Genomic DNA, 25,723 nt, shown 5'->3' with positions numbered 1-25,723 from the left:
GAGAAAATATCAAAGTTTTCACAAGAGAAAGGTGTGGTCTCCACCGGTGATGAAGACCTTGCAGTGTCTATAATGTTCAAGTACAGACTGTTATTTTACCTCAGCTTCTTCTTTCAAGTAATTAAAGATGTTCACTTCCAAAATGAACTGCTCTCCTCTGACGACAGAGTACGGAAGGTTCAGGAAAACGAAGAAAGGCTGAAAAGCTTCCAGCTGCAAAACAAAGTCAGCAGTGAACCCCTGCAGTGAGCTACCAGCCAGAAAGTGACTACACAGCTTGTCTTCTGACCACTTTGGAATTCAGCTGGCAGAGTATGTTCACTTGTTCCCTGCAGGTGACACCACGTATTGCTGCAGGGCTGGGGCAGAAGCCAAGGATGCTCCTGGTTGTCCCCTCAGCTGCGAGCTGGTGACAGCCCCGGCAGGGCAAGGGCTGTCGCAGGCACCTGAAGTGGGACCGAATGCCTGTCATTCAGCAAGTCTGGAAGCTGTGTCTGCCCTGGGATCCCCTTCAGGCAACGGTGAGCTGCTCTGAGTGCACAAGTCACGGGTTATTAGGGATCCATCAGGTGCCTGTCTCCATGTCAGCACAGAAACGCACACTGGAACACAAAATAACTAGCTTTTCCAAATTCTGTAATTCACCAGCACCTTAGAATGATGTGTTTCTTATTTTGTAAGATTAATCTCGGCATAGGTTCTTCAGCTATATTTCTAAAAATACATATTTTCTTAATTAAAAGAAAAGCTGCAGGAATACACCAGCAAGCAGTTGCTTTTATCTGTGAACAGAGGTTTTTGGATGAAGTCTTGGCTCTGGGAAGTCGGTGGTAAACTCTCATCAAGCTGAATGGGATCAGAATTTCACTGCTTAGGAACATCTGTACAATGAGAATGGCTGAAGCATGATATCCTTTATTACTGAAATGTCAACTAAAAATGGTTTTAATTTGGTTTTCATTAAAAAAATTCTTCCAAGTGTTTTGAGTTTCAGATCCAAACCCCCCTCAGATTTCTCTCTAGCTAGCAAATATTCCAACATTCTCCTTTTAAAACTTTGAAAAGTTGTTTGCTAAAGCTTTCGGTGTCACAGACTTCTTTAGATATTAGACACTAGGGAAGTTCTGCTGGAGAAATTTTGGTTAGTTCTTAGTTGAGGTTTTCTCTGTTACCTATTTTCTTTGGGTTTTGGTTTGGGGGAGGGAATTTTTTTTTTTTTTTTTCTGCTTTTCTCTGAAACTCTTGCAATACTGAAGTTTTACATGTAGGAATATCGTACAAATATCCCAGTATATTACAGTAAAATATGATAGGGTAAAGTTATCAACACCGTGTGGTAGAAATGAAATAAAACCAAGATGCAAAGTAGCAAATGACATTAAGGACACAGATGTTACTTATTTATATCCCTGTCACAGTTTTCATGCATTTCTTTTCTTTTCCCCTCTGTATGGTACCGTTTAACATCTTTCAGCCATAGGGAACCCTGAGCACAACCTAAACATCCCAAACAAGGGGGAAGGACTGAGCAGTACGTGTGGTGATTACAGTTAAATAATAATCTCCACATCTGTTCTACTTGCAGCCTTCTCAGATCTGAGGATGACAGGCCAAGTGTGCATTTTCATACAGTTTAGATCAGAAAACTATTCCTCTTTCTGCCCCATCTCTGCCAAGTCGAGTGAAAGAAACACGAATCGTGATTCCAGTCTCAAAGGAGCCTCAGCCACAGAATCCAGATGGGGCTCCAAGTTCTGTGGTGGAGTTATGATGAGGGTGTCCAAAGCACATGTTCTGTGCCTGCTGTAGGAGCCAACTACGGAATCTGGACCTGGATCTTGGTTTGGATTCCAACAGTTACCCCTCCCCAGGAACTGGAGGGCACGGGAACTTCCCTGGGTAACGGGTTGTCTCCAAGCTACACTCGCACTAGTCCTGGCATCAGGCTGGAAATCCATGACCCAGCATGGCACAGTTTCAACCTCTCTGATCTTGGGGGCTTCAGTGGAGTTGTCTCCATTAGGAATGTAGTTTCTCTAGGGTCTTTACATAATTAATGGAAGGAGGCAACTACCTTCACGGTATATAAAATATTAGCTAAATGAGACTTCAAAAAGAAATTCCTCTTCTAAACAAGCCACTCTGAGTGGCTGTTTCCACGAGCGCAGAGTGAGCCGAGGACAACTGCGCTCACACGTTGGGAGTCTCAGGTTAGAGATTTCACCTTAGGAACACTGAATTTAGCTTGAATTGCTAAACTCCTCGAACATTTGGAAGCACAAAAAGAGCCTCAGGAGACAGGAACATGGCAGCAAGAAGAATCTCACCACACCACTGGCTCTCCGTGGCCACTGTGCTCCTCAAGCCAAGTTACCCAACAAGCAGCACCTAGGTTTAGTCCAAGACTGGTTCTGACAGGGAGAAGAAAGCAAGGGCAGAATTCAGCCTTTTAGCAATTCTCCCATCGTCCCTCCTGGGGCTGTTAGAGGAGCAGGGCAGTGGCATGAGTCCCTCTCCCATCCCAGACACCTCTTCCCACCTCCTCTGTGCAAACCCCCCTGCATGCGTAGTCCATCCAGGGAAGGTCCTCTTGGCAGAGCCAAGGAAACATGGAAATACCCTTTCCTCAGGCTGTTATTCATTCCTTCTTCCTACATATGAAGATTCTGAAGTGAGCACATCCTGAAAGTGCTCTTACCAAAACAACTGCTCCAACAGAAACAGGCACCCAAATGTCTGTGTAATGTCTGAGACACTGATACGGGCAGGAAGGGGAGGCAGATACAGCATCACATAAATCATCAGTGATGATGTTTTCTCTGCACGGCCTCTCAATCATTTTATTAGTACAAGGAGATGGCTGCTGTTAGAACTAAAATACAGCTTCCAGTATAATCCACAGTGTTACCAGCATTTAAGGGAGGACTGTCTAGTGCTGCGGTACCTCCACTGGAGCGGTCGTCACTCCAAGCCCGCTGTTCGCAGACATCACAAAAGCACTGGCGACCCAGGAGGTGATGGTATCGGGTACAAGGACCTCCATCGTGGTCTCTGTGTTGGATCTGAAGGGCAAAAGAAGTCTTTCAAAAGCATCCATTTACAGACATCCCTAAGTGGACATGAATGTTTAAAAGGCATCAAAAATTAAGCAGAAACTCTTGGCAGGAAAAGCTGCTGATTATCTCTTTTTCTTTTCCTAATCATTTAGAAATATTTGTGATGGGATCAAGATGGTTAAAAAAAACCTTAAATTATTTTAAATTACATGAATTGAAGGTAACTACACTGAATGCCATTACATGTCATCAACTTTTACAGATCCTTTAAAACAATCCCAGGTGACGGCTGCTTCCTGACCCTCTCGGCTGTGAAAGAGCATGAGGTTTGTGCTCCGTGACACCGGTCAGATCTCACAGTCATTTGACACTTTGAGCTGCTCCTTCAATTAGGCGCAGACAGGAAGAGATTTCCCTTTCTGGGCCAACCACCATCCTCTCATGTACTGTAGAGAAAGAGACTGGGTCTCCCTCTCTGTTATCTCCCCGTCTGTAAAAGGAAGAGCTTCCTTTGTCTCCAGGATTTTTATCTGGTTTCTGTTGAAACTACAAGGCCTTCAGTCAGGCGTTGGCCTGTTTGGGCCATTGTACAACCCTCCTTTGGTGGGTCTCCAATCTCACTCCTGGCCTCTAGGTGGTAGCAGAATATAAATAATACGCCGTTTTTAAGCAGCGTTCAGCACAGGTTCAGAATGCTACTAAAACCTACAACATACCAACCGCAAGTATTAAATTACTTTCCATCTGCTTCTGATCTCATACCTAGTTTTAGTGTCAATCCAAAGCCAAGTCTCTGGAAAATGTGTCCTCACGTAGAGGCTGCTGAAATCAGGAGGTCCGTTTTTAGATAGCGGCATATCATCACCAAAACCATCCTCGATGGGTATCATTCCACCATCTACGAAATAAAAAAAATATTGCCCTACATACAAATATCTAGGTTTAAGAAAAATACAAGAAAAATCGAATTAATACAGTGTTTGGAGTATAATCTATAGCTTTTTTACACATAGTAACACTACTCTGGGACACTAGGAACTTTCTTTTTTTTACTTGCTTATTTTTCTTAAGAATAAAAACAGTTTCACAAAAACTTAAATTTCTCCATGGCCCCTCTGGAGTGCGTATGGAACTGGTGTAATGTGGCTACACACAACAAACCACTGCCACATCTATCAACTGACACTGCACATAAAAACTCCCTTCACCCCCAGGCCCAGGTAGTGACGCTCAGGATGGCAGGAAAAAGGAAGTTTTTAAAATACTAGTCATATTAAAATTCATTAAAATACTTGTCATATGCATTTTGCCTGTCTTGAACCTTGGAAATGGTAACGGCTTGCGAGGCTGGATGCAGTACAGTGAGAACCGGGGGCCCTAACCCATGGACCTCCTTCCCCACTCAGTAAATGGTATTTGGCTACGTTTATTTTTATTACTTACAAAGAAAATGTTCCTTATCCTCCTCAAGAATTGCATCAGTGGATACCCAAAGGCTGCATTTCTGGATAAAATTTATACAGCATATTTCAATACAGGCCATTCAGGACATCAACAATACCTATCTATTTTTCTTTTCCTTCTTTTTAAGAAAATAAAGTCACCATAATAAAGCAATTACAGAACTTATGCAAGTAATATACAGGAACCAACAAAACTGAGATCATCCGAATCTGAAAATTGCCTTAATGACTGAAAACTTTTCAAAGGGAAGACAGTATCAAGCATAAAGCAATCTGTAATTACGGAAGTATAAACCTATCTCTTTGCTGAGTATTTACATATTGATAGATTTCACAATTCAGAACCTATATAAGCTGTGAAAACATTATGTGAGTACATGTGAGTACATTGTTTATGGTCCCGAACTTTTAAAAGGGCATTTTCTTCTAGCAAGTGGTGTGCAAACCACTAAGCAGTAAAAAACCAACAGCTTAGTATTTAAAAAAAAAAAGAATACCTGAAAGACCCCAAAAGACCCTCTGACCAGGGGGAAATACTGCACCGTGCTGTATAAATTGAGCTCATGGAAGACCTAAGACAAGAAAAAGAAAATCATCCAAAGAGTGAATGCAAACTCTCATTTTTCACAACTTTCACTGCTGTAGACGCTGATTCATAGGGCTGCACCTCAGGCAGCAGCTCCCTTAGCTCTCTCATCAAAGGGAAAAGAATCCTCGACAGGGTGAAGGGGACCAGGCTGAATGTTTTCATGATTAATGGAAGAGTGACAAAGACCATATAAGCCTAAAACAAGAACCTACAGCCCACTAATATTCTATGGCACTTGGGCTATGTCATTTGAGCACTTGAGGAATAACGGATCTTGTCAGCTCTTTCAAATTGTTGGTGCACTAGAGTTTCTGCAAGCAAAGGGAATTCAAAAAGACTAATAATTTATTCTGCTCTCCAAAAAATAAAACTCTCTCTTTCTTTTATATCACTAACTTTAAAGAGCACAAAGCACAAATCATTAGGGAGTTTTTCTGACTTTTTTATCTTTCCTGAAAAAAAGAAACTGCCAAGTGTTAACTGAGCAATTTATCAAGGGAAATAAAGTATTAGTTGGAATTAGAAATGCTGGGCCTATTACCTTGTAAGCTTTACAGTCCTTTCCGCTCATGTTGCTAAACTACTTGCAGAAGTAAAAAAATACTTGCATAATTAAGGACTAAATATCCTACCCCAAAACCCGTTACTCATTCAGCATATAAACCGTAATTTCCATCAGCATGCATCTTTCATAGGCACAATAACCAAACCCCTTTTTCCCACGTACTCACAGAATCTTCTGTTATGTCAGTACTTTCTCCTAGGAGCTTTGTACTTTTATCAACAACCGCGAGTCCAATGACTGATCCTGGCTCTGTCGTACTGATTTTAAGGGAGACTCTCTCAGATGGCTTCGCCTTATCTTTGCTCCAAGAGATTTTAATCTAGAAAAAAGTAAAAAACAGCACTCATTTAAATGATACAGCATTTAAATTATAGAGCGATATTTACAGCCACTAACAACTCTGAGGAAGCATTTTCTTAGCTTAATTGGCTATAATTAAGACCCTGGGTTTGCTTTTCCTAGGACCATTGGGAAAGTACCAGGGCATTCCTTTGGCTCTCTCACCCTCCCAGCTGCTCAGCTCCTTGGGCTGGTGAGGAGTCAGCATCAGGACCTGGGGCCATTCCCACCAGACCTTAGTATACAACTGGCAACCTCTTGAGCCACAGGGATACACCAGTTTCTGCAGCTGAGGGCAGTAAAAGAAACGCATTCGCTGTCTATCAGTGCACAATGCATCATATAACTTATTTAGGGAAAGATTATTCTGGACAACTTCAGCCCCCAAAGATTACACCTAAATGCTCCAACAGCGAGATCGACACAGAGAAGGGATCCTCCCAGGGCTCACGCTCCATGCGATGTGACCACTGCGGGGCTAAAGAAAGGTCTTTGTAAAGGTTTACAGTTCCACACTTAGAGCACTTCTGAGTACCTTTCCACTATGTTGGCCAAAGCAATCTTTGCCTCAGTCATTGACCAAACTATTAAAACCCGAGGAGATGCTGTGTGTCTATTTATGGGAAAGACACAGGGCTAGCAGAGATGTCTTTCAGATATAAAGTAGCCCTACATTTATCGCTGGACCCCAGCTGTACCGGTATTAGCAAAAGTCTTTCCATAGACTTACACAAACCTCAGATTAGATCCTCAACGAGGGAGGTTTTACATTTCCAATCCCATGATCTAAAACACTGCTTGCCACAAAACACATAGGCAAAACCATGGTCTCAGACTCGAGTTCAATATTGTCACCTTGTCATCCAAAACAGGCTGAACAGGGACGGTGAGAGCATCGTTCACAACCACGCCAAGCTCATCAACGTAGAACACCAGTATACATGCCAAAGGAGCCCAGGAGTTTTCTGCTGTCAAAGTGAATGTTTTTGCAGCCTTTGTGCCAAAAGCCATAATCTGTTCCTTAGATAACACCTGAAAGGGAAGAATTAGACACTCAGTCTGTTGGTATCTCAATATACCACAAGCTCTGCAATTCCTTCTACAAATAGTCATTAAAATAAGAGACTTATAGCTGTGATTTTTTTTCTTCATTAAGTGGTTGACCACTTCTGAGACTGGGTATGGAACATGGGGGAAATGTAATATATTTAAATATTAGAAATAGAGTTTTTTCATGCTTTAATTCCTGTATCACTACGGTCAAGTAAAGAACTACAAGGAGGAGTGCACAGCACAACAACTGCTACGAGAAGATAAAAATGCAACAGTCACACGTCTGGGCCGTGTGGGTCATCTGTAATAGCAGTTGAGTTTGGATCAGGAATATGATTTTAAAAGCAAATCTTCCAAACACACCTACTTACCAGGCTTTAGTTTGCACCACGGAGTGTGTGAGCTGGGGCCCACCAAAGAGATATTCATTCTGCTACATCAGATCGGAGCTGAAGGTGCCTCCAAACACCCGGGGCTCAGGCCACAGCACCAGCTTCTCCTCTCTAAACCTGCTCCCACTGGACCATCCCACTGACTCATGAGGACAGAGCCATGAAGGGCAGTTCCCTGCCTCCCTGCATCTACATGATTTCCTAAACCTCTTCTAGAGGGCGCTTCTGTTTTAGAAAATACACGAATGCCCACATTTTATATTGTTTACTATGAAAGACTCTAAAAGGAAAAGAACTGCAGTTGTCATCATCATTACGGTGTACTCTGTGCACAAGACACACATGTGTTCAGGAGAGGGTGGGAGACAGATGACGGTGTGTACCAAGCCACGTATTCCAAATGCTACCGAGGAGGTTCCCTCGTTAACAACGCTGCCCTGCCCACTGCACCGTTTTCTCAGCGAGGTCTTCTCCCCTTCTCCTCGCTCTGGGCTGCAGCTCGGCCCTGACAGTCCTGAGCCTGCACCCAGGCTCCTGCTCCCACCTGCATCTGCGGGACCTGCTGGCAAGTCCCAGCCTGGTCCCAGTCCCCGCTCCTGGGACATCCCTGCCCCTTCTCCTACAGTGGGTGCTCTGCACCATCAGAGACAGTGTCTCTCTCACAGCTGCACCTCGTCTCCCACATCTGCAAGCAGAGACAACCCAACACCCAAACCAGAGATGCTCTTCTCCCAGGGAGCACCCCCTTACGTTGCCAGAAGCATTTCTGCCAGGTAGCCAAGAGGAGCTCTCTCTGAAAAAGGACCACCCCAGTGGAAAGAAAGTGTTTGGGCCATCTCTTTCATTAAGCACAATATAAAATGCTGAATCTCTCTATTGTTCAATCACGTTCCACCCACTGAGTGTTTCTCAGGTTGGTAAAAGTCATCTTGGACCGTCCCCGTATGTGAAACCAGTAACTTACCAGATAGTGGAACTCTCTCACTGGCTTGTTGCTTGCAATGCTCAGCTCAAAGGGCTTCCCAGCCTAGAAAACAAGTATGGTTGATAGGGATGAGCATGGAAAGGTGATGAGTAATTTGAAATGTTCTTATCTTGGCAAGCTTTGTCTCAGGCTATACCTTTATATCCTGGCTCTTCGTTTTAAGCTGGAGATAGGTCTGGCTGGGGGAGCTGAACACGTCATAAACACCAATGTCGGTCCTGCTGCTGAGGAACTCCGCCTGCGGGACAACATCAAACACAGCCCTTAACACAACAGCAAGATCTGTGTGATGTTCACATACACGTTACTCTTTACAAGAGCACGGTAACCTAAACACAGTAGCCTTACGGGCCACCTTACTGCTTGCTTTGGGTATCTGTTTGTTTTTTCCCCTCCCTCCCTCGGTGTGATTATTTAGATCACATAGACGGGATCCATCACTTTCTTTCCAGCTCTAACATGAATATGAAGTAAGGAAAATAACAGTAGGCGACCCATCAGCTTGCAGATGGCAGGAGCAGCATTAATCACAGGCTGCTCAGCCTGCTGTGTTGCTGTTCCACAGTAACATATTACAGAGCAATACCTGAACTCTCAGAGTTTTTGTATTAGACAGGATTGGAAACTCAATATCAATAATTCCATTTTCCGGGACCGTGTAATTGAGCACATGGACCGTCAGATTTCTCTCCTCTGTTGCCTCGTTCTCCAGGTGAGAAAGCGAGGAGTGGTGAAAAAGCAGGTCTGACTGTTGTGCGGTGATTGTGACGAGGTTCTGCCTCTCCTCTGCCGTCAGCTGGTTGCTGTCGGAGCGTGTCACCTTCAGCTAAAAGCAAAAAGGAAGAAAACACCTATCAACAGCCCAAAACTAAAATTCACAACACGTAACAGGTAACAATATATTTGCACTCACATCATATCAAAAAACCAAGGGAATCCTCAGATTTCTGAGGATAACTTTATCAAATATCAATAACTTACATTTAATCCCTTGAGCACACTGCAGGCAGGCAAGTCAAGTCAGCCAAGAACAGAATTATTCATAACGCCAGGGAGTAAAAAAAGAGCAAAAGCAAAGCAGATGGAAGCCACAAGGTGACCTGTCTTTCAGCTCTCCCAATCACTCTTCTTGCTGAAAACACTCGTCTCCCAGGGAAATTATGCATATGCTACCTAAAGCCTGGATATTTAATTTTATCACTTGTATCTCACCACCACCACAAAGGACAACATAACATTCCACCACGTGCAGGAAAATGTGCCAGATGAGCAGAGCTGGTACCAGGTTCATCAAAAGAGCTGAAGAAAAGACTTAAAACAGGCGCAGAATGGACAGTCTGTAACTTCTTCTCCCCAGCATCCATCAACCAGCACTACAACTTACACCAGCCTTTATTCCCATGTTCAAGGAGCTTCTCATCCATAGTAAAACAATTCTCCTTCTGCATTAAGCACTGAACTAATGTTTCCCTTCTCTTTTTCAGTCCAGAGGTCTGTCACTCCGTTACCTCTCCTGCTCTGCCACTCCTTTCCTGCCCCCCTCTGCACTGCCTACGCAGACAATGGCTCTTCCCCCCCGGCTCTGGTGCAGAACTGGTACCTCCTCCCAGCGTCGCTAAAGGCTTCAGCTGCCTCTCACCCACCTCATCTCTGGGAGAGGCAGAAGCAGCAGGTCAGAGCTGGAATCAGACCGGGACGCTGGCAAGGAAAATAGAAAGGAGAAAACCCAAAGACCCAAATGATGAGGCTAGAACACAGCTATGGCTTGGGCCAATCTGCTCTGGAAGGGCATATTCAGCCCGTTTTATTGGTATTTAGGTCTGATTTCTTCAAAGCAAAGGCTCGAGAGTTGTAACGTCGATTCCCCTTTTCAAGCAAGATGCAGTGATGAACACGCAGCCTCTGCCAGATGCAGAAATGCTGAACGCAGACGATGGGCAGCGCAAAGAACGTGGAATATTCCTGCGAGGGGACTGCAGCGGGCAGGAGAGAGACAGGACAGAAGGCAGAAGAGGCACTTCCACTTGAGAGCAGTGTGGTTTGATGAGTTTATTGAATTTTGTAACAGCTGCTTAGTTATGTATGTATATATTCATTATATAAAGTATGTGTTTGTGTGTGTGTATACATATATATACACACACTTCCATACACAAATATCAGTAGTAGGGCTGGGCCTCAGAAACTCCTCTAGTGCTTTAAAGCGCAGTCTCCTCCTGGGAAACAATCAGTTGGAAACTGAAAAGGTTTCTCTTCCACGCGAATGCTGACAACCTGTACCCAAGGACACCCTGCCAGCACCACAGCATTCCCCGGCGCTTTATCCTTCTCTACAGCAAACACTTCTCAGGGTAGCATTTGCCGATAGTTACCATAAAAAAGAGGTAATTTGAAAACAAATCTGTAAATTATACTTAAAAATCTGAGGCAAACTTTGGCATCTAAGCAAAAATACAGGAGAAGTAGTCACATTTGTTTATGCCCAGATCATAATAAAACAAAAGAACTTACAGTAGCTATGAAGTTCAGAGAAGGTTTTATAACTCTAGAGTAGTCCAGAAATTCAATAAAATAGTCGCTTTGCTTTGGAAATATGATGGTACTTGAATTTTGGGAGATTCCTGTTGAATAATTGTATGTGTTTAGACAACATGCTTTTAACATCCACACTCCTTTAGCAGCAATACTATTTACTGACCATGATTTTTAAATAATTCTATCACATTTTTCTCCATTTCCACTCCTTTCTCTCTTCATCCTCCCAGCTAAGGATCAGTACCGAGGTGGTCTATGCAACTGCTACTGTCTTCCCCAACGCCAAAGAAGTCCCCTGCACGCAGACTGCGTCAGAATGACACAAGAAAGGAACTTAAGAATCCCAAATCAGCCAACTTCACCTTGCCAGGCTCCCTACAGAGAGTCTGTGATGAAACCCAGCTCCTGGGACAGGCAGAAATTTTGTACAAACAATTTTTTTTCTAATAAACAAGGTGCAGTAGAACATGAATTCACAAAAAGGCTCAGTTTGCAAATCTAGAAGAGGTCTAGAAGAGGGTAAAGACAGTACAACATGGGGCCAGGGAACTCCTTCTACTGATGAGGTTTACAAACAAACAGGTAAGTTTATGATTAAATTTAAGTTTGTAAGACTCGGGCCAGTGCCAGAAATTCTTTATGCCTGTTCTTCCCATCAATAGTGCTCAGTCATTGACTCTGAGCCCCTGCCTGAACCTTTCTCTTGGTTACTGAACAAACCATTTAGTGTAGAACTCTACTCAACTGAGTTAACAGCGAGTTAAACTACTTAATATCTAGGCAAGCAGCAATTCAGAGGATACTTTTTTTCAGATGATATATTTGCATGTAGACGTCTGGTGCTGCCATCGGCACACACCGCTCTCCTAGCACTCCTTGAGCTGCTGAGCCCTTCCAGCACCTCCTGCTCCAGACCCTGTGCAGCCGTGTACCTGTCAGGGACTCGGTGACCACCGCAATGATTTCAATTGGCTCCGTGTAATCACCATCACCGTGGTGCCACGACTGATCAGCGTTCAGGTTTTGCAACATCAGCTTGTTACAGGTTACATTCACCGACCCGTTTATCTGCAATGGAGAAAAAATTAAATGTGGAACCAGCAAAGCCAAGGACACCTTCTCATCCCCAACAGCTGGTTTCTGGTGAAGTCCTGTAGCTCTCCCCACATACAAGTTCTGGAGCGTCAGCAGGAGAAATTATCAGCAGTGACCTTTATTGTTTTGCTTTTAGTAAGCATTTTTATTAAATCCAGTAGAAGTTCATTACTTTTTAAATCCAACAGCGCCTTATGGGGAAAGTTACTTTTTTTTTTTTTCCTAATATCGATAATTATCCACTCCTGCCTGGCCAGAGCCGCGGTGCCCAGGCATTCCAGACAAATACAAGGAAGAGGTCCCTGCCTGAGGAGGGTGTTATTCCCTGCCCATCCCTGAGTTCATTCCCAATGCTCAGTCTGAATGTAGCCACGCTGTTGTGGAAATAAAAGACGGTTTAACACTATCCACACAAGACACTCCATAGATCACACCAGCTGAACTCCGCACTTGGGCATGGTCCCAGGCACATTGAACCTACAAAAGGAGACACTGTTAAAGTCTACAACGCTACCAACGGCTAAGAGAAGTCTCACCTCCATTGTCGTTGTTATGTTTCTCTTGTTTGTCCAGTAGGAGACAGAAAGGCAAGTGACCGTTACAGTTCCCTTCACTGGCTTTCCATACATGTACCTGAAACACATCAGTCAAAGTCCAACACTGCACCACCTCCAGGGCCTGGGCTCCTGAAGAGCTCTCAGGGCAACAGATTCTACTAAGACATTTTCCTTGGCCTCAGACATGGCTAGAACATATCTATACTTTGAAACATGGTGTCATGGTTTATCTGGGATGGAGTTCACTTCCTTGCTAGCAGCCGGTGCAGTGCTGTGGTTTGGGTCTGGGATGGGAAACAGTGATGATAACACACCGGTGGGTTTGGTTGGTGCTGGGCAGTCAAGGGCTTTTCTGCTCCTCACCCCGTCCCACCAGCAATAGGCTGGGGGGCACAAGGAGCTGGGAGGGGACACGGCTGGGACAGCTGACCCCAACTGCCCAAAGGGATGTTCCATACCGTATGACATTATGCTCAGTTTATAAAGGTGGGAGGAGAAGGAGGAAGGGGAGATGTTTGGAGTGATGGCGTTTGTCTTCCCAAGTCACCATGACGCTTGATGGAGCCCTGCTCTCCTGGGGGTGCTGAACTAATTCCTTGCTTTGCTGTGCCTGTGTGCGTGGCTTTTGCTTTACTTATGCAACTGCCTTTATCCCAACCCAGGAGTTTTCTCACTTTTACTCCTCTGGGTCTGTCCCTGACCCCAGCCGGGGAGACCGAGCGAGTGGCTGCGTGGTTCTCCTGCTGGCTGGGGCCAAACCACGACACGGGGACTTCTCAATACTGAGAGCAGTTTATTGACACTAACTAGAGAAGACATACAGTGCTGCTCGTTCCTCCACACAAGCTCTATAAACCTACTACTACTATTATGGGCTATACAATGTAGGACAATTAACTATATTAAGCCAAGCTGGAAGCAAGGTGTGGAAGAGAGCACCCACGGACCATTATAACTACTATGCACCAGGGTTAAAATGGGATGTGGGAAGCCCAAGTGTTTTGCTTCCCAAATGCTGCTAACACAAAATAAGGGATCTCAAGATATTTGTACTCAAAGTATTTAGTAATCACAGTCCAATGCAGTCATGTCATGACTACATGGCAAACATAATTTGCAGCTGAGGCAAACCCCAAAACTGTACCATATTCACTTCTCAGAACTGCTGTCAGTGAGCGTAATAAAATAAAGATTTTGTACACGTTTCCAAGTTATACATGAGACACCATGACATTATCAGATTCAGACAGAGAAAGGGGAGGGAAAAAAACCCAAACTCATCCTAGTCCATCAGCAGTACACATTCAGATGCGGTAACTTTGAGTACTTTAGATCAGTATGGATTTGACTGGCAGCCACTTAAGAAATACCAAAGGTGAAAAGCAGAGGGAAAAAATAATCAAATATCGTAGTTAGAGGAAGAACTCTGACAAGACTGTCTTGCACCTGCACTCAGTCTTTCCATCAGACCTAATTACAGTAATAAGCTGCCATTAACCTTGAGATGCTACTGCCATTGAGTGCCACCCCTGCACTTAACCTAATAACACTCCAGAGATGAGAAAGCAAAAGGGGTTTATGACATTTACAAGCGGAAGGGACATATAAACTCTTTGTATAGAGAGGCATTATGCCTATAAATGCAGTCACCAGGAATTAAGTCATTCCCAATAACTAATTATGACGTATCAGAACAATTTTGGTTCTGCCGGGGTTGACTCTCAGACAGGTCACTGGATCCAAGCTGGATTCATTGCAGCAGCCACGTACGCTTTCAAATGCCTCTGAGTATCGACTCCAATGAAGGAGCCAAGTACCCTGGGGAAGACCAAAACAACTTAAAAAAAAAAAAAAAAAACATATTGGCATATAATGGACTCCAAAAGGAAAGCAGAATGAGGAAAAAAATTGAGGAAACCTTTTTTTTAAAAAAAAAATAGCCCCTCAGGAGAAACCCAGATGGTTTATAGTATCAGCTTTACACCTCATATAATATGCAAGCTTTTTCCTAGAAGTCCAAACATTTAAATAGCTTGTTAGTCAATCCTTTCTGCATATCCCTTATAAATGGAGTCCTTGTTTAGAAGGTGTGTATTTTATGGAATTAAATAACCCATGAAAGACCTTTTATTTCAGGTTGTCTTGAATGGATCTATCAGGTAGCTCTGTCTCTCATCTTCCCAAAATCAAATTAATTTCTGTTTGAGATTAATGCATACTGAATTTTTTGTCTAGATATTTATCTAGATATATTCAGCTGAAAAATAAAAAATTATTTATACAATAGTCTACAGTGAAGTCTCTTTTGAATTTCTTAAGAGTTTTTAATTCTTCACCCATTTTCAGGTATAGGTATTTTGATAGGCAGAAGCAGCCTATATTTCAAATCCACAATGTGGATAAATTGAAACAAGAAGGATGTGGATAGAATTTTGCATAATTTTCCAAGTGGAAATATAACTATATTAAACCAACTACAATAAAATATAGTTACTCTACTACAGACCTTGACATGGTAAGTTGGAAAGCACCACAAGAGAGCCATAGGAACCAAAAAATGCCTCAAAATATACATCATAAGCAAAAGACTCAAGAAATTTTCTGAATAAGGCAGCTGAAAATGCCTTGGCTATAGTCTAGGAACACCTTTACCAGCCCAAAAACTTAACTAGAAATCTGAAGATCTATCTAATACTGTTACAACAAAATCCTGTAACCAGAAATGGATGCGAGACAACTAATTTTGTCAAGAAAGCACTTTGTAGCATTCTAAATGTAAGCTTTCACTTTGACACTTAGGGACCTATAGCAATTTTCTTAAGAGCGAGGGTGGCAACGGTACCGATGATTTACTTACTTTGCAGTGACAACACCAGTTACATCTTCCTCTCTCAAGGAGTAGTATAACGGTGTGGTGATCATAACATCAAATTTTGGTAAAACTGAAAAAAAAAAAAAAAAAAATTACAGAAAGCATTAAATCCACACAAGAAAAAATATCTTTTCCTTTTAAGTAATGAGTAGAACATGTAATCTGATACAGACTGCTACAGCTCCCTAAGGAACATAGGTAGGATATACTTTTAACCCATCTCTATGGATGCCTCAGACTAAGAGTTTTTGTTGAAAGGACACCACCACATATCATAAAAGCAGCCTGCTCACAGCACCTAAGGCCCTAATACAAACCATTTAGTCTATTCAGCCTTTACAGAATCATCACCAAGCTCCATGATCAAACATTACACAGATATTTTGGGATGAAGACATTGCCTGCATGATCCGGTAAAAGCAGGGACAATCACTGCATCCCACAGGCTTAAGATAAGTATTTTAAAGATCGTGTGACATCCAGACACTACAGTAGTAGGTCACTAAAGCTACCAAAGATAAACAGGGCAGCTGATAAGATGATGTTTTTTCCAGGACACAGAGAAGCAAGAGGTATGGAAATTAGAGTTTCCGGGATTATTCAGAAGGTTTGTGCTAGTCAAGGGAAGCTTGTCTAAATTAACGGAGAATCAACTACCAATCTTGGTCACTACTAAACGCCCTTAAGTGACACTTACCGTATTCCATCACTTTAAATCTTTGATAATGAACTTGACCCTATTGAAAAAAAATCATATGAGAAAATACATACGATTGTGGTTAAATGAGCAAGTTTAACACACCTTCCAGGCCAAATCCCACACACATTTAAGTTAAATTACAATTTCAGATATGATGTAATTTTAAATCATGGCTCAACCATTATCAGCTCCTGTTACGGAGCTCTCGTAGGAACCAGTAGTATGTGTCTGCACCACAGAAGGACACAGAAGCTCACTTGCAGCAGACTGTAGATAAGTATAATGAAGAGCTTGTGGAGCTTCTGATCTGCAGACATCTACATACGGCTGGTTTTGTATAAAATAACCAAATATCAGAGCTATCTAGCATAAAACTACCTGGCATAGGTACCCACAGTCATCATGATGAGCCATGGCTCACCTACCAGCAGTACCTTCCATAGCTCACTCAAAATTAACTCACGTATCTCTATACGGAAGGGAAGCTCTCACAGCATCCATCTAAAGAACAAGACCATTCCAAAACCACATATGATTTTAAGGTTCTTCATTTGCTCAAAAGGCAGCTAAAGTTTTGTTACAGTCTAAACTGCATACTTACCTCAGCAGAGACATTCCTGGGATGTAACTTCTTGCCTTGTTCATTTGTTAGTTAAAAAGGCTTCTATTGAAGTAAAAACCAGACTGCCACTAATTTCATTAAGTCACTGACCACCAAAATAATTGCCCTACTTATACTCCTAGTTTGAAAAGACACAGGCAGAATCTGCTATTTTCACAACATTTGTACAGATCATAATCCTCCCAACACCAAACGCTGCAGCGCTGATGCGCAGTCCCCAGTCCCATTGCTATCAGGTAACCGTAGCAGCAGGCACCTTAGGAAATGACCTGTAGTGACTTTATCTCGTGCCTGGTTCTCTGGACATCCTCTATTTCCAACATTAAGCATATATATATCACCCTTGCTGTTAAGTAAACCATTAACAGACTGTTACCCCAGCTGTCAGGATGAAAAAGCACCTCCCTTGAAAATGAGATTTTGCTCCATGTTACCTTAGAAGTTAAAAAAAAAAAAAAAAAATAAAATTAAAAGCTAAGAGAGCTGTGAGCAATAACAGATTCACATGAGAGTCATGGTCTTGGCCGCACCTTCTATAAAAGACCCCCTTTATGACAGAAAGCAAGCCGTGCCCCCCAGGGCAGGGAAAGGAAAAGACCCTGTAGCTCATCTCGGTGATCTGAACACCGAGGCAGATTTCCCAACGGCACAGGCTTTTCAGCCAAACCGGTTTGGAATGGGACAAGTAACAGCACTTCAACCGCTCCGCATCGTTTCAGTTCCTCTGGGCATGGCTGTCTCTCCAGCAAATGTTGTCCAAATATTTTGAAGTGGAAGTTGTTAAACCAGTTTCCAGGAGTGGTGGCTTTTGAGACGAGCAGTTAGTTATATATACAGCCCAAGAGAGATTTGCCTTTTGTTTGTTTGTTTTTAAGACAGGAAAACAACACTGTGTCTATCCCACTTGTTTCCAGCCCTGATCAATTATTCTTGTATGGTTTTTGGTTTCCATGCCTTTTCCTGCTTCTTAGACACACTCACCCTTCCAGACTATTAGCGCTTTGCTCTCAATCAGTGTTTCTTAAACTGCAAAACATCTATTATGCGCCTCCATCTCTGTGCTGCAGCTAAAGAAAAGGGATTTTTATCCAGACAGAACCAACAGAAGCATTTCATCATAACCTTTCATTAGCATTTCGTATAACCTCAGACTCAAGGCATGAAATGTGGAATCTGCAGCTGATCTAGCGGTAAAACATCACAGAATTCACTGTGGATACACTGTAAAAAAACTTCAAAAGCTAAAAAATTCAAAGTGTACATTGTATAATCAACCCCAGCTGATTTTGGAAGTTGCTTTATGGCGAAAGCTTTTAATAGAATATAATACTCTTCAAAAATATTTTAGAAAGCCCTTGTTGCACCTGAAACATTACTACTCCTCAATATTTGATGATAAATTTCCAAATAACAACTTCAGTAAATTAGATTATAAGATGCCTCATAACTAGGAACAACTTCAGGTTGGAGATGCCCACTACGAAAACTCAGCAAGTAAAAGTCTTTCAGCACCAGGCTCCGCAACAGGAAATATAAGATATCCAACTAAAATACCAGGTGGAGACTTGGGAACCAGGCTGTAATTATTCTGTCTTGGGTTTCCTTGGAACAGCTGCACCAACACCTGAGCTCTTCTTACAAAGCACGGCGGGACGTGTAACAGCAGCGAGCGGCCAGAACCTGATTTAAAACAGGATTCAGCAGCAGTGCTTCCAGGAATCCAGCCTCGGTGCTCTTGGGAGCTGATCCGTAACCACTGGAAGGGAAAAGCTATCCACTGACCTAAAAACGCTCTTTAAAGACAAGAGGGAAACACGAGGCAGAATGGCAGGACAGCTGTTTCCCTAGAGAGCTCGGGCCGTGGCATCAAGACATCCAAGTCATGGGGAGATCAGCCCCGCTCTGTCACCTGAAGATGTTTCTAAAGCCCCAAGGAGATCCATCAGCTTCACGGGATCCCACAGGGACCCAGGGCCAGCAATAATAGTTAAGGACAGGCATATCTGTTACAAATGCCAGGCACATGCTAAGTATTCCTTAGCAGTAAACCCTCAGTTTCCAGTGTTCTCTGGAAACTCTCAGTGAGAGTTCTCAGTGACCTCTGTTATCAGAAAGGGACCGGTGAATCCACACAGCTTTAAATATGACACAGAAAAAACCCTGTACTTCCCTCGGACAGCGGAACAGCAAGGAATAGCCAGACAACAATTAGGCATCTCCACTCAGAGTGACCCAGGTCACTCACCAGCTGTCACTGACCACCAACTAAATCTCACCACCTCACCTACACACAGACAGCCGCTCATCTTAAACCCCAAACCGAATCCCATCCCATATAACCTTGGATTTCAGGGCCTAAGCTCCCTTGTAACCGAGAGAATCGGAAGGTGTTTCCCATCAGAAAAGTTCTTTTCCTTTATTCTGCAAGGTTTCTTGCAGGTTTCATTAATCCAATGACATTACTGTTTCCTCATGTTACTGGGCTCCGCCACCGCTGGATTTTCCTTTGTTCCTAGCAAACTTAAAAACTCTTCCATGCTTCTACTAACTATCAAGTCCTCCTTGGGATCTTTAGATTTCCTACAGATACGCAAGAGTTCAGGCTTTCATCTGTATTGATACCTATCTTCTAGTTCCATTTTCTTCCACTTATTAAATGCAGCGTTCCTTAAATATTCACCATTTCCTCTGCCAATGAAAAAAAGAACCTCTTTTCTGTCCTGCCCAAGTTTACCTGTTCCCAAGGGCGACCTCTCAGCCTTCCCAGCACCCACCAGCGCTGTGCTCTGCAGCCCAGTGACGCTGCTTTCATTGCTTTGAAATTGCTCCCTGCCTCCTTCACCTGCTGCCCTCGAGCCACGGGCTGGAAGAGACAGCGAACACGATGTTCCCTGTTTGTCTTCTCCCTCTTACTCATGACGTGAGAGACATTCCCTCCCTGCCATGTATTTTCCACGCTCATTAACCTTCTGCAGTAGGTACCAGACGGCTAAAATTCAGAATACCATCTCCTATGGCCGACTAACCTTTCACTTATCTGGTTTTTTTGTAGCTGTTTCACTTGCCCAGATTAATCTAAGACATTTTTCTCTCAATTTTGCAGTTATTTTCTTCCTTTTCTTTGTGGTTTTGTTTCAGAAGGGAGTGGTGTCTTTGTTCAGATCCCGAGAACGGCTGCTGCGGTTCCTTCAGCAGCATCCTCCTGACACAGGGGTTACTCAAGACTTTGCAGAAAAGCCCCGGCAAAATGTCACAAACGCTTTTTCTCCTGGCAAGGGAGCTGTTGAGAAAGGCCACCGCTGTCCCGGGCCTCGGTTCCCACGCCTGAGCCACACGCCTGTGCTCTCCACCAGATCAGCCCCGACTGGGCTGGGCCGGGCAAAGGAAAACACAAGAGACGCTCATCGATCCGGTGGTCCCAGCCTCACCACAGCTGCTTCCCTGCGACCGCGAAGGGACTGAGCAGCAGCCACGGGAAGGAGCAGCCACACACAGGGACGACTTAAAGCGTTTTTCCCACCAAAGACAACAGTAAGGAGTCCACACCCCCAGCAGAACATGTTTGAAAAATGCGGTCCTGACACCCCCTTGAGCACCACCCTCGCCTACAGAAATCTATCCAGCACATAACTGGTACCAGTAAGCATTACTCCCGAGTCGTACATGATCACCTGAGCTTTTCTGCTTTCTACCCATCACCTCCCTCATTAGAGAACGCTCCACGGTCCTGTTTCTACTTGCTACGTGCCTCTGAACAGCCACTGCCAGCCAAGGGGGAAGCGCAGCTCCCAAACTGCAGGCGTTTAACGGAGGCTGCACAAACCCAAGACACAGAGTTCTGAAGAGCCAAACCTCCCGTGATTCTCCCAGGGGGCTCCAGGGTGCACGAGGAGTGCAGAGCTTCACGGACCGGACTGACGGAACGATTGCCAACAGCAACCTGCAAACCAGCTCACAGCAGCTGTGGGAGGCAACAGTTCTGCTTTGCCACTCATCCTCTCCGTTTTGCAGGGCTGTTTTTCCCTCAGTCACTCCCCAGTCGCTGTGATTACTGAAACACCCCTAAAACTAGGCAGAGATTTGTAAATAGTCTTTCATTCCAAACCGCTTGAGACGGTGACTGGCTGCACAGCAGGGCACAATGGATTTCTCTATATTCGCTTACAAAATAAACATAAGGGTGTTTCACTTCAAAAAAAATTTGTACTGCGTAAGATCTTTCTTTTATATTAATATTAAAAACCCTCACTTTTTAAATAACATCTGTATTTTAGAATCAAAACACTGACCTTAGGCTAAAATATGTATGCTTTTTTTAATATCTCTCCTTACAAAACCATATACTGCTGAAAATCTTGTGAAGCTTGCATAATATCTTGTGTTTGCCATGAGGGATGGATTTTCTCATCTTATTTCTCATGCTTATTTCTGGTTTTGCTTCACCAAACAATTTTATTCTTATCTATTGGGAGAAATGAAATCTCTCTGTGATCTGGCAACATTAATACTCACGTTCACTTCCACCTCTATGGACCAGTCTCCCAGCGGAGGGTTCGTGGATAACTGAAATTTTTTGGAAACTACGCCCATATCACCTTCCTCCATCAGCCACTGCTGGATCAGCTTCTTCCGAGGGTCCTAGGAGGAAAGCCAGGCTGCACGTTACAGAATCACAGAATGATACGGGGTTGGAAGGGACCTCTGGAGATCATCCAGTCCAACCCCCTGCCACAGCAGGTCCACCCAGAGCAGGTCCCACAGGAACATGTCCAGGCGGGTTTGAATGTCTCCAGAGATGGAGGCTCCACCACCTCTCTGGGCAGCCTCTTCCAGGGCTCTGCCACCCTCACAGGAAAGAAGTTTCTCCTCATGTTGAGATGGAACTTCCTCTGTTCCAGTTTGTGCCCATTCCCTCTTGTCCTGTCACTGGGCACCACTGAAAAAAGACTGGCCCCATCCTCCTGACACCCACCCTTTAAGTATTTATAGGTGTTGATCAGATCCCCCCTCAGTCTTCTCTTCTCCAGACTAAAAGGACCCAAATCCCTCAGCCTTTCCTCAGCAGAGAGATGCTCCAGGCCCCTCATCGTCTTTGTAGCCCTCCGCTGTACCCTCTCCAGCAGTTCCCTGTCCTCTTGAACTGGGAGCCCAGAACTGGACCCAGTGCTCCAGATGGTGTCTCACCAGGGCAGAGCAGAGGGGTCACACTCTGCTGGTCACACTCTTCCTGATGCACTCCAGGATGCCGTTGGCCTTCTTGGCCACAAGGGCACATTGCTGGCTCAAACGTTAACGCCAGCGGTCTTGCTAGCAAGGTGTAGGCAGCAATACAGGTGACCTTTAGTTGTCACATGAAGCTGGAACACATGGCGAATTCCAACGTAGAACTAGGTTCCTGTGGATACTTACTCGGATGTATATGTTCAGAGATGCTTTGTAAGGTTTGAGATCAGGGTAGACGGTGACAATCCGGAACATCACGTCTTGCCCTGGTTTATACATGGATTTGTCCGTCTGGATGAAGACGGAGATGCTCTTGGACATGTACATCAGGCTGGTGCGGTTGGAGAAGATGCGCCGGCCATCAGCATGGCCTTCTACCAGTAGCTCGTAATTCCCAGCAGCGCTGTTCAAAGGCAGCTAAAAGGAAAATAGTGACCCTCTGTTAACTATCCAAAATATTATTGAAGATGTTATTATTACAAAAACATTCGACATAGCCATCTGACATATTCCTGAACTTGTCAACTTATGTAAATTCTCAAAAAGAGGAGGAGGATTTCAGGGCTTTAAAGTGTCATTTCAACAATTACCCGGAAACGTGTCAGCAGAAGCATCTTTTCAACATATTGGTGGATATCAGTACCTACGGGTTCATACACCATTCACAGACACACACATTGTGCTCTCTCTTTTCACAGATATTTAGAAATTTTGGGGGGTTTGATCTTGGGGGCAAATTCTTTTCCGACTTCATCACTTCATAACTTCATGAATTTAAAAAAGAAAAAAAAAAGAGCTGAAGAAGCTCTATGCAGCCAGTATGAGCAGGACAGTAGGAAAAACTTGCTCTTATGTTTACAAGCTTTAGCTTCACGTCCTATGGGGTAGAAAAATCAAATTCAGCATGAAGATCTCATGAGGTGGGCTACTGATTTTTCAATAGAAACCTCACTGATTTTGTCTCTGTTTAATGAATTCATAATTACAGCATATATTGCAACTCATCTAGGAAGGAAAACTGGACCTCAATGATCCTTAAGGTCCCTTCCAACTCTAACCATTCTACGATTCTATGATTCCCAAAATATTAAGGAATAAAGGAAGAGGCATTTTATATGGCTAGCTTGTTTAGGGTAGACATTGAAGGCTCCTTCAGCGCTGGCAGCAAACACAGCCAGACATCACTGGCGAGGAAATTTAGGCCCCGTAAGATCTGAATAACCAGGTCTCTGTGCCTGTCTCTCCAGCGGACAGGGGAAATCCAGGGCTCCTAATTTAGGTCATTTCCTACAGTCAGGCAGGAGGAATCCCAGCCCCAGGGGTGGAAAGGCTCAGAGAAGAGCTGCTATAGCACTGGGGGACTTCACCTCGGGCAGAAGACAAGGAGCGACGGCAGGGACACCCAGCTGTGACACCAGGCTCTCAGGGGTGGCTCTTTGGGGGAGGAAAAGGTTTTACAACAGTAAATCCGGGGCAAAACCTCCAGACTTGCATTTTTCAGCATAACGTACGGAAACGAAGGGCTGCTCTTGCCCTGGCAATGAGAATTCCAGCTGTGAGCTCACCGGGCACAGCGCTTCAGGAGCATCCTGTAAGGAAGGGCTGCCGTGTTGGCAAAACTCCCTTTAAGAGCACGCGGTGGGGTGCTCTTTGGGACGGAAAGTCCCAAACAGGGAAAAATGTCGCAGGGTGACAAACCAGGTAGATACAAATGTCTGTATCGAACACGTTTCCTTCTCTGTGTGTTCACCTACAAAGAGGAATCAGCTACAATTTCATCCCTCTCTGTTGAATTTCTGTTTTTAAAATCAAGCCAGGAAAATTAAAACAAAACACAAAAAAAACCAACAGGAAAGGGAAAAATAAAGAGGCTCTCTTTTTCACCCACGAGCAGGCGTAGGATGGCACAGAAAGAAGAGTTCCCCCTTTAAAATCTGCACTTATGTAACAAGATTTTAGGTGCAAAGCTCCACGCTGAAATGGATTCTGCATTTTCTTCAGCTGCAGGTTTTTGTGTACATGTTGCCAAGAACATATGATTCACATATTTCAACACCCTCCAACTTCCAGGCCAAGTATTCTGGAATGTATTAAATAGGAGGAACAGCCTTCCTTACTGCATCTGTCAAATATTACCTCAAAATTAATTTTACAAATATTACCATTTATTAAAGAAGGTGTATTCCCTAAAAAGCAGACAAGATTCCCTACAAGGAGTCCAAGAAAGATTATAAATATTCAAAATCAAAATGGGGGGAAAATAGGCTTGTTTTGTCTCACTATAGCGGTGAATTGTGCTCTTACAGCGTTATTCTAACAGATTTGCAAGGGTTGTCTTTGATATCTTCTTTATAAGTCTGTAAATGCCATTTAGAGACCTCACATTTTTTTCTGTATCTTTTCCTGTGACAAATAATGACAGATAGCATGGGGTGCTCCCTGCATTTTTTTTATTTAAAACTGAATTTTCTATGGTTGTTAATTTACAGTTCATACAGACACATTCCAACCCAGTCTCCGTAATGCTGAGCTGCTCATTGCTATTCATTATCCATCTATCAAACGTTTCCAGATTATTTCACCAGAGACACAGTTTACTTGAGATGAGAATTTAAACCCACTGGATTTAGGGATATTCAGCCTAACAGATGTTTAAAAAAATAAATACTTTGGTAAAACTTTTTTCCTGACACAAATGCAGAATTCTTTAGATTGGGTTTTCCGGATGAACATCCGGGATTCATACTCAACACACAATTCAATATTACACTTTTTTTTAACTAGCTCGCTTATGTACTTTCACTGAATGTGCATTTCCAAGGCCTGTGTATAAATACATGTTGATTTTAACATTTCTCAATTATTGCTTTGCAGAATTCTTTCAGCTCTAATTAGCCCCCATGGTGGGTCTGGACTAGAGCCGTAGGTATCAGCCCTTCAGAAAACCCACAAAGCCAAGTTCCGTGTTCAGGTTTTATGATGGTTTGTGCCGTGCTGGGAGTCAGCTCCCAAATCCCCCAGTCACTTGTCACAAGCTGAGGAGCACTTGGTCTGAAAACTCCTTGGCTTGTGGGTCAGTGAACACGCTCCTCTGGGCGTGTGGGAATAGCTAGAGTCACCCACAAAACGCATCATCTCAACGACACATCGTCTCATCGACACCCACTGATGAAAAGTTACTGAGATTCACCATTTCCTGAGCAAAGAGGAAAGGAAAGGAGTACTTACTGCTGGAAGAACAAGAGTCCCAAAGGAATCTGAAGAAAAAAGAAGAAATACCACACTCTCAGAAAGCTTATAAAAACTTACCCAGACATCAACACTAGCAGGTTTAACAAACAGCTTGGTTGCCCTCCTCTGGGTGCATTCAAGGACCTTGACGTCCTTCTGGAATTGCAGGGCCCAGAGCTGCTCGTCCTTCTGGAATTGCGGGGCCCAGAGCTGCTCCCCCTGCTCAGGGTGAGGCCGCACCGGCGCTAATTACAGCAGATAATCACCGCTTTTGCCTGGCTGGTTAGATGTGCTTGGTGCCCCCCAGGACGCGGGCTGCCCTCTCGGTTGCCAGGGCTCACTGCTGGCTCGTATTAACTCATATTTTCCTCTGCTGATCCCGTGCAGTTAGACCTTTTTATATCTCTTAAAAAGTAATAGGTTTATACCAATCTTTTACTCATTTG

At 43.8% G+C, this 25,723-nt stretch overlaps 1 protein-coding gene across 1 annotated transcript in view; it reads right to left on the bottom strand.

The window, feature by feature from the left end:
• Positions 1 to 25,723, bottom strand: part of CD109 (CD109 molecule) — a 66,140-nt gene that overhangs the window by 25,006 nt on the left and 15,411 nt on the right. Inside the window, exons 3-20 of the mRNA XM_074150576.1 lie at positions 25,275 to 25,303; positions 22,233 to 22,463; positions 21,336 to 21,461; positions 16,199 to 16,238; positions 15,487 to 15,571; positions 12,609 to 12,705; positions 11,910 to 12,045; positions 10,954 to 11,063; positions 9,029 to 9,268; positions 8,579 to 8,680; positions 8,422 to 8,484; positions 6,868 to 7,044; positions 5,840 to 5,992; positions 5,017 to 5,091; positions 4,500 to 4,560; positions 3,819 to 3,954; positions 2,945 to 3,062; positions 100 to 213 (exon numbers count right to left, since the gene is read on the bottom strand). Coding sequence (XP_074006677.1) covers positions 100 to 213; positions 2,945 to 3,062; positions 3,819 to 3,954; positions 4,500 to 4,560; positions 5,017 to 5,091; positions 5,840 to 5,992; positions 6,868 to 7,044; positions 8,422 to 8,484; positions 8,579 to 8,680; positions 9,029 to 9,268; positions 10,954 to 11,063; positions 11,910 to 12,045; positions 12,609 to 12,705; positions 15,487 to 15,571; positions 16,199 to 16,238; positions 21,336 to 21,461; positions 22,233 to 22,463; positions 25,275 to 25,303 — 2,093 coding nt within the window. The remainder of the gene's footprint in view (positions 1 to 99; positions 214 to 2,944; positions 3,063 to 3,818; positions 3,955 to 4,499; positions 4,561 to 5,016; positions 5,092 to 5,839; positions 5,993 to 6,867; positions 7,045 to 8,421; positions 8,485 to 8,578; positions 8,681 to 9,028; positions 9,269 to 10,953; positions 11,064 to 11,909; positions 12,046 to 12,608; positions 12,706 to 15,486; positions 15,572 to 16,198; positions 16,239 to 21,335; positions 21,462 to 22,232; positions 22,464 to 25,274; positions 25,304 to 25,723) is intronic.

The sequence above is a fragment of the Numenius arquata genome, chromosome 7 (assembly GCF_964106895.1).
Source record: "Numenius arquata chromosome 7, bNumArq3.hap1.1, whole genome shotgun sequence".
NCBI classification, from domain to species: Eukaryota; Metazoa; Chordata; class Aves; order Charadriiformes; family Scolopacidae; genus Numenius; species Numenius arquata.
The sequence above is the reverse complement of the archived record's forward strand: the minus strand, read 5'-3'. Positions and strand labels throughout refer to the sequence as shown.